At 34.5% G+C, this 8,271-nt stretch overlaps 1 protein-coding gene and 1 long non-coding RNA gene across 2 annotated transcripts; both read left to right on the top strand.

The window, feature by feature from the left end:
• The first annotated feature begins 2,712 nt into the window (after positions 1-2,712).
• LOC134279859 (zinc finger protein 239-like) lies at positions 2,713-3,705 on the top strand. The gene has a single exon (XM_062762282.1). The coding sequence runs from the start codon at positions 2,767-2,769 to the stop codon at positions 3,679-3,681; it is 915 nt and encodes a 304-aa protein (XP_062618266.1). The 5' UTR covers positions 2,713-2,766; the 3' UTR covers positions 3,682-3,705.
• A 2,094-nt stretch (positions 3,706-5,799) lies between these two features.
• Positions 5,800-7,903, top strand: LOC134279853 (uncharacterized). The gene is made up of 3 exons (XR_009994776.1): positions 5,800-6,316; positions 6,782-6,848; positions 7,440-7,903. It is a non-coding gene; the product is annotated as an uncharacterized LOC134279853 (long non-coding RNA).
• The last annotated feature ends 368 nt before the right edge of the window (positions 7,904-8,271 follow it).

Here is an 8,271-nt window from a genome sequence, read left to right as displayed (position 1 = left end):
GACCTATTGCTATCCGTTTTGTCCGTTGTCATTCGTTATGTGTTAACATTTGAACATTTTCAACTTCTTCTCTGAAACCACTTAACGAATTTAAACCAGATTTGGTATACAGCATCTATGGGTGAAGGGAAAAAAATGTGAATTTAATGGTCCCCCCCCCCCTCTGGGGCCTGAGGGGTGGGGCCAAAACCACTAAAATTATTGCAATCTTTAAAAATCTTCTTCTTTACTCCTGGACATCAAGCAGGCAAACTGTTGGCATGAATGTAATGAGCATTGAGTCCTCTACCAAAATTGTGAAATTCATGGCCCCAGGGTCAGGGGTTCTAGTGCTAGGGTGGGGCTATATAGATTATATAGTGAAAATGCATGATTTCTTTGAAAATCTTCTCTGCTCCTGGGCATTAAATAAACTAACCAAGCACATAGTCATGCTGAGCAAGAGTGCCTCTTCCAAAATTGTGAAGTTTATGACCCCAGGGTTAGGGGTTCTGGTGTTAGGGCGGGGCTCTATTGATTATATAGTGAAAATGCATGAATTCTTTGAAAATCTTCTTCTCTACTTCTGAGTATTAAATAAACTAAGTACATAGTTATGATGAACAAGAGTGCCTCTTCCGAAATTGTGAATTTCATGACCCCTGGGTCAGGGGTTCTGGTGTTAGGGCGGGGCTATATTGATCATATAGTGTAAATGCATTTATTCTTTGAAAATCTTCTTCTCTACTTCTGGGTATTAAATAAACTAACTAAGAATATAGTTATGGTGAGCAAGAGTGCCTCTTCCAAAATTGTGAATTTTGTGGCCCCAGGTTCAAGGGTTCTGGTGTTAGGGTGGGGCCTTATAGATAATATAGTGAAAATGCATGAATTCTTTGAAAATCTTCTTCTCTGCTCCTGGGTATAAAATATACTAACCAAGCACATGGTTATGTTGATCAAGAGTGCCTCTTTCGAAATTGTGAATTTTATGGCCCCATGTTCATGGGTTTTGGTGTTAGGGTGGGGCTCTATTGATCATATAGTGAAAATGCATAAATTCTTTTAAAATCTTCTTTTCTGCTCCTGGGTATTAAATAAACTTAGTATATAGTTATGATAAGCAAGAGTGCCCCTTCCAAAATTATGAATTTTATGGCCCAGGGTAATGGGTTCTGGTGTTAGGACAGGGCTCTATTGGTTATATAGTGAAAATGCACAAATTCTTTGAAAATCTTCTACTCTGCTCCTGGGTATTAAATATACAAACCAAGCACATAGTTATGTTGATCAAGAGTGCCTCTTCCAAAATTTGAATTTAATGGCCCCAGGGTCCGAGGTTCTGATGTTAGGGCGGAGCTTTATTGATCATATAGTGAAAATGCATTAATTCTTTGAAAATCTTTTTCTCTGTTTCTGGGTATTAAAAAAACTAAGTACACAATTATGATGAGCATGAGTGTCCCTACCAAAATTGTGAATTTTATGGCCCAGGTCATGGGTTTTGATGTTAGGACAGGTTTCTATTGGTTATATCTTCTTCTCTGCTCCTGGGTATAAAATATACTAACCAAGCACATGGTTATGTTGATCAAGAGTGCCTCTTTCAAAATTGTGAATTTTATGGCCCCAGGTTCATGGGTTTTGGTGTTAGGGCGGGGCTCTATTGATCATATAGTGAAAATGCATAAATTCTTTTAAAATCTTCTTTTCTGCTCCTGGGTATTAAATAAACTTAGTATATAGTTATGATAAGCAAGAGTGCCTCTTCCAAAATTGTGAATTTTATGGCCCACTGTCATGGGTTCTGGTGTTAGGACAGGGCTCTATTGGTTATATAGTGAAAATGCACAAATTCTTTGAAAATCTTCTACTCTGCTCCTGGGTATTAAATATACAAACCAAGCACATAGTTTTGTTGATCAAGAGTGCCTCTTTCAAAATTTTGAATTTTATTGCCCCAGGGTCAGGGGTTCTGGTGTTAGGGTGAAGCTCTATTGATCATATAGTGAAAATGCATTAATTCTTTTAAAATCTTCTTCTCTGCTCCTGGGTATTAAATAAACTAAGTACACAGTTATGATGAGCAAGAGTGTCTCTTCCAAAATTGTGAATTTTATGGCCCAGGGTCATGGGTTTTGATGTTAGGACAGGTTTCTATTGGTTATTCAGTGAAAATACACTAATTCTTTGATAATCTTTCCTTTGCTCCTTGGTTTTATGCCAATGATCCAAGTATATATATTTATGATGAAGAAAGTTGCAGCTAGCAAAATCCTTATTATTTATGCCCCCCCCCTCCCTGGGTTTGGGGTGAGGGGGGAGGGGGTACAAAGTCTGAAAATAAATTAATGCTTTGAAATCTGCTCTTTGGTATTATTCCATAGTTACTGAGGTAAACGATGTGGCCCCATGATATCTTGATATCTAGACACATACATTGAAATAGCATTCACTTAGAGAAAGATTCTAATCTGTTCAAATCCGGGGTAGGGTAGGGCCACAACAAAGGGAACATCTGGTAAAAAAAAAAAGAACCAAGCATGACCATAGTTATTCAGGTAACCCATGCGGCCCCTGGGCTTATTGATATCTTCTGTATAAATATCTTATATAGCATTACAATTGATTTGTCTGCCACATTTTCAGAAAGAAATGGCAGATTTTGCATCCAGATCAGAAAGACATCCTGTGAAATTAAACTATAGTGTAAATGAAAAATTTGTGAATTTCGAACAATCCATTAGTGCTTGTGCAAGTAAAAGGATCAGTGAATATAACATCTGTATGAAAACATTTAATCATCTACATGAATTACGGAGACACATGAGTATACCTACAGATGAAAAATCTTATAAATGTGATGTGTGTGGAAAGGCTTTCAAACACCCATATGACATACAGAGACACATGAGAACACATACAGGTGATAGACCTTATAACTGTGATGTGTGTGGGAAGGCATTCAAACTGTCCCATCACTTAAAGTATCACATGAGAATACACACAGGTGATAGACCTTATAAATGTGATGTTTGTGGAAAGGCATTCAGCCAGTTGCTGATTTTAAAGAGTCACATGAGCACACATACATTTGAAAAACTTTATAAATGTGATGTTTGTGGAAAGGCATTCAGCCAGTCACGGATTTTAAAGAGACACGTAAGCACACATACAGGTGATAAACCTTATAAATGTGATGTTTGTGGGAAAGCATTCACTCAGTCAAGTACCTTACAGAGGCACATGAGGATACATACAGGTGATAAACCTTATAAATGTGATGTGTGTGGGAATGCATTTAAACTGTCACATCACCTACAGGATCACATGAGGACACATACAGGTGATCAACCCTATAAATGTGATGTGTGTGGGAAAGCATTCACTCAGTCAAGTACCTTACAGAGGCACATGAGGATACATACAGGTGATAAACCTTATAAATGTGATGTGTGTGGAAAGACATTCACTCAGAAAACTATCTTACATGCTCACATGAGGATAAAAACAGGTGATAAACCTTATAAATGTGATGTGTGTGGAAAGTCATTCAATTGTTCAAAATATTTCAAAAGACATTGTAGGAGACATAGTGGTGACAAACCTTACATATGTGGTTTGTGTAAGAAAACGTTCTATGAAAAAGCGGATTTAAATAAACACATGAGGACACATGCAAATGGGAACTTTATAATGTGATGGATTTAAAAAGGCATTCAAACAACCAGGTTACTTAATTCTTATTTGAGGACACATACGAGGGTTGTCCCAAAAAGTGGTAGACAATGTTTATAATTTTTATGGCGTCGGGCTTGCCCGATCGTCATCTAGCGATCAGTCAGGTTTACGCGACCGCACGTGTCAGTGGATGCATCTGAAATAGAAAATAGCAACAGTTGTAAACCTATTTCTTTTAAAACGTTCACAATGAATAATTGCTTGAATATAAAGTTAAATCAATTGCATCTTCAATTAATACTATTACAAAACAACGATATTATGTTTAATTTTTAAGCAAGAAAAACGTTATGGTTGTTGCGGAAGAATTTCTACAGAGAGGGTGCGTCGAATGACATGAATCACATTTTGGGACCGATTAATGTAATACAAACAATCTTAAATACGGAAAAATAATAACAAAATAAACACGAATACAATAAGACTATAAAGATTGAATTTCTTAATCTTAGCTTTACTTTTACGATCTACAATCCAATTTTATCCGAACAACCGACAATATTGACCAGTAATGCCAGTATTACTGTATTTATCCATTTCCTACATTTGTTTACCCCGCCCTGTCGTAAGTCAATCGTACTTCAGAGGCGTAGTCACAAACTTAAAAGTGGGGGGGCTCAACTCCGGAAATTCTTTGACAAGCAAAAAAAATAAAAAAAAAATAAAAAGTTCCCCAAACTCGAAAATCCTATTTCCTGGGGGGGGGGGGGGGGGGGGGGGGGGGGGGGGTATTGGCCAACTTTTTCAAAGGCAAGTTACTTAAGTTACTTTCAAATCCAATTTTTTTCCATAGTAAAGGTAATGTTGGGGAAAAATAGCTGTGATTTTGTTTTTCATTAAAAAGTGGGGGGGGGGGGCACAGACATACTCTTGCCCCCCCAGATCTGAAAGTGGGGGGGGCTACTGCCCCCGCTGCCCCCCCTGTGACTACGCCTATGTACTTGTAACATTAAAGTCATGGTTGTAGTTAAGATGCAATTACTATACAACAGAACAACACTCTGACAATGGCAATTAATTAAAATAATTTATGAAACCCTTCATATGTCTTCGATTGACTGAAAAGAAATTAGATTGATATAGATGATAGATATTTCTGACGATGTCTGGTCAATTCAAACCCTGACTCATTCGGACCAGGACACAAGGCTATCAGGCCCTATACTGTATTTGTGTTAAGACTATTTTTTTAAAATTTTATTATTATGATACCGGAGTCACTCACTTGACCTATCTGCAGATCTTTTGAAATTGTTTTTCTTGTTCGACGCCATTGAAGCCTTTCAGGCTTTTGATTTAAACAAGTAACCAATACTAATCAAATTTTGCATAGAAATTAATTGTTCAGTGTTCTTTTAAATTGTAATTTCTTACATATATATATATCTTTCAAATTATTAAAATAAGAACGATTAATATGAAGACTGATTAGGTGTGTCGGCGTACGAACAAAACTCAGAATAATTTTATTATATAACAATTACATTGCTTTTATGTCATTAGGACTACTTTAAACATTAAACTCAATTTTAAATCAGTGAACCCAGAATCAAAATCTTAATAAAATGTAAAAATTTCATATAAATAGCTAGTGCTGGGTATCGCGACGGAAAAATCGTATCGCGATATATTGCAATATTATATTTTGTATTGCAATATATCACGATATAAATATTTAATAATTTTTTGCTTTTCGTCAAGGTTAAATGAAAACACAAACTCAAATAACATGTATTCTCAAGTTGATATTCCAATTGCCTGATCGCGTTATGTCGGCGCAAGCGGCAAGATAAGTTTTATTGTGACACAACTTGTTGAATTCAATTATGTTGTAATACTCAGATTCAGCTTTAACATGAAGGGGTTTCATATAACAGTTGTCGTCGTTTCGTTTTTGAAAGAGACATGTCTCTGGATTCTGATCACACTTCACGTTGCTTGCCGCCATATTTTACATTGAAAAGGGCAAATAACTCTTTTTGTAACAATTTATAGCACATCGAACCCGAACCGGTATTCACAAAAAAATACCGCGATACGTATTGTGAAGAACGGAATCGGGATACACCGGTTAACCGGTACAGTGCTGCTATCCCACAAGTTGACATGGGATGGGATCGGATAGGATTCAGGATTGAGGATTCACGATAGAAACATATAGAAGTTAATCCAATCCTATCCTATCCTATCCTATCCTGTATCCTACAGCCAATCAGATTCGAGCAAAGGTTCATTCATATTTCAGAATAAATTACAAAAACGAAATACGATATAAAATGTTTACAAAAGAAATATTTATAAAATTTCAATAGAAAATAAAACATTATTTTCTCAAAACACAGATTTACATTATAAACTTCGAGTAACACGGCGTACGATCTAACCGTGAACGATCACCGGAAGAATTTGGGAATGTAAACAACGAAGAGTCCAGACATCGAAAGACCGTATTTCTTCAGCTTGTTTGGATGATTTAGCCGATTCTTACTTGTGTAAAAGTGTTCTAACATGTTTTCTGTTAAATATGCTCTGTTTGTTTGGATAATTCTACAGGAACCGTCAACAGCGGACTTGAATAGATGATGTGCGAGTTCATGTAAGTATACTACACACTGTACACTGTACATGTTTGCATTTTTATACTTATTTATCCCTCAAAACAATGTTCTTATGTCTTAAAATATAAACATTTTATTCTATTTAATATAAACAAAAATTAGGTGCGGAAACAAGAAGTAGTGTAGACAGAAGGGGGGATAAAATATTTACAAATACCCCCGTTACTCTGTCATATGATTCAATAAGCTATCAATGAGCTCTGAGACTAAAACAATCATATGTATTATGCCTTAATCAGTTTATTAATCTTACTATTTCCTTAATTCTATCATTTCAGTGTAACTTATAATAAATTAATGTAGAATCATCACGACCATTTCTAATGCTACTGCTGAAATGTTTAATAAGCTCACTCAGCAGTGCACTTACATATTGTACATGTATGTATGATGTATTGTGAGTTATGAAGCATAAGTTAATCTTTTAATATTCATCATTACAGTGATGGATTTGCCTGCACTCATGCGTCATCATGCATCATCACAGTATAAAGGATTTTAATCTAAAAAGTATGTATGATTTTATTTTTATCATGTATGGTCATTCAAATATATAAACATCATTATCTGCTTCGAGGTGACATGTCTGCAGTTTCTCGGAACAAGTGATTTTCTTCTTTCAAAAATCTTGAGAGTTAAACTGAAAGAAATGTTGAATATTTCAGGTCATCATGTTGTTGTTACATAGATATTTTCTTCTTCTTTTACATATTCAAATTTCAAGACCAAAAAAAAAAAAAAGAAAACCAAGAAAAAACATTAAATAGATAATACAAAGAGAAAATAGAGAAAAGTCACTAAAACAAATGTATTCATACTTGTTAGCAAGTTGACAAGATAAAATGAATTATAATGTACAAGTAAATTATCTTAAAAAAGATTTTTTTTCTTAATTTAATATGACTGAGGTTGCAGTATAAGATTTTATTTTTCATGATTTCTAAACGCATTATTTTTTTTTAGAGAAAAAGGTGAAATTAAAGCAAATTGTACATGAAATGTCAAAGATAATCACAATCAAAAACATTTTAAATGTGTATGAAATGTGTATGACAAAATTTACAATCTACATGCCTATAATTATGTGATTTTTTTTTTCAGGAAACCCTGCAGATTTGCAGCTGTGCAGAATGCAGTTCATGCCATATGCTGTTAGAGTAAATGATGAAAGATGTTCAAACCAGTGTCAAAGATTCCTAAGACTGAAACCATGGTGCTTTTATTAAGGAGATCAGTGTATGTTTTCTGTGCATTGTTGACATTTGTGGAACTGTTCAGTTTATGACCATCTCTCTGACAATAACTCTGACATTTGAATTTCAATTTGAGCATCGGATAAGAAAGTCAAATTAAATGCATGTAAAACATTATACTATGGTAATAAAAACATTGATAAACTTAAATTTAAACAAAGTTCATGTACATGTATCTGTGATCTTTGAATTAAAATTCATAAATGCTGTACATGGATACTTTTAATGACTTTGTCTCATGGTAATGGAATATTCAATTGTTATACATTGTTGAGGAATCACCTTGAATAAAAATATTGTGAACTTGATAAAGTATTTTTCCTCATTTAAACACTGATAATTTTAAGATCAAATGTCAAGGTCAAATAAAAGGTTTACTCAAGAATGTGTTATACATACTGTAAATTCTTATGCATGTTTATAAGATCTAAGGAACATGTGTGGAGCATTTTAATATTTTTCAATCAGACACTGATTAAGATTCAAGATCCAATGCCAAGGTCAAATACAAACTTGCTTTACTCAAGAATGAGTTTTAAATACTGTAAATACTGTGAATTCTGAATTTCTCATGCATGTTTTATAAGATCTTAGGAACATGTGTGACCTCACTCCAATATTTATTACTGTCAATCTGTCAACCAATATCAAATTTAGAAAATATATTCTATTAAACATAA

This window comes from Saccostrea cucullata, unplaced genomic scaffold, assembly GCF_032062105.1.
Source record: "Saccostrea cucullata isolate Sc308-1 unplaced genomic scaffold, CSIRO_AGI_Scuc_v1 ctg15074, whole genome shotgun sequence".
Lineage (NCBI taxonomy): Eukaryota > Metazoa > Mollusca > Bivalvia > Ostreida > Ostreidae > Saccostrea > Saccostrea cuccullata.
Note: the sequence above shows the minus strand (reverse complement) of the source record. Positions and strands in the feature narration are given on the sequence as shown.

Excerpts from the sequence above, each read along its gene's own strand:
- LOC134279859 (XM_062762282.1), top strand. The coding sequence starts at position 2,767 with ATGAAAACATTTAATCATCTACATGAATTACGGAGACACATGAGTATA.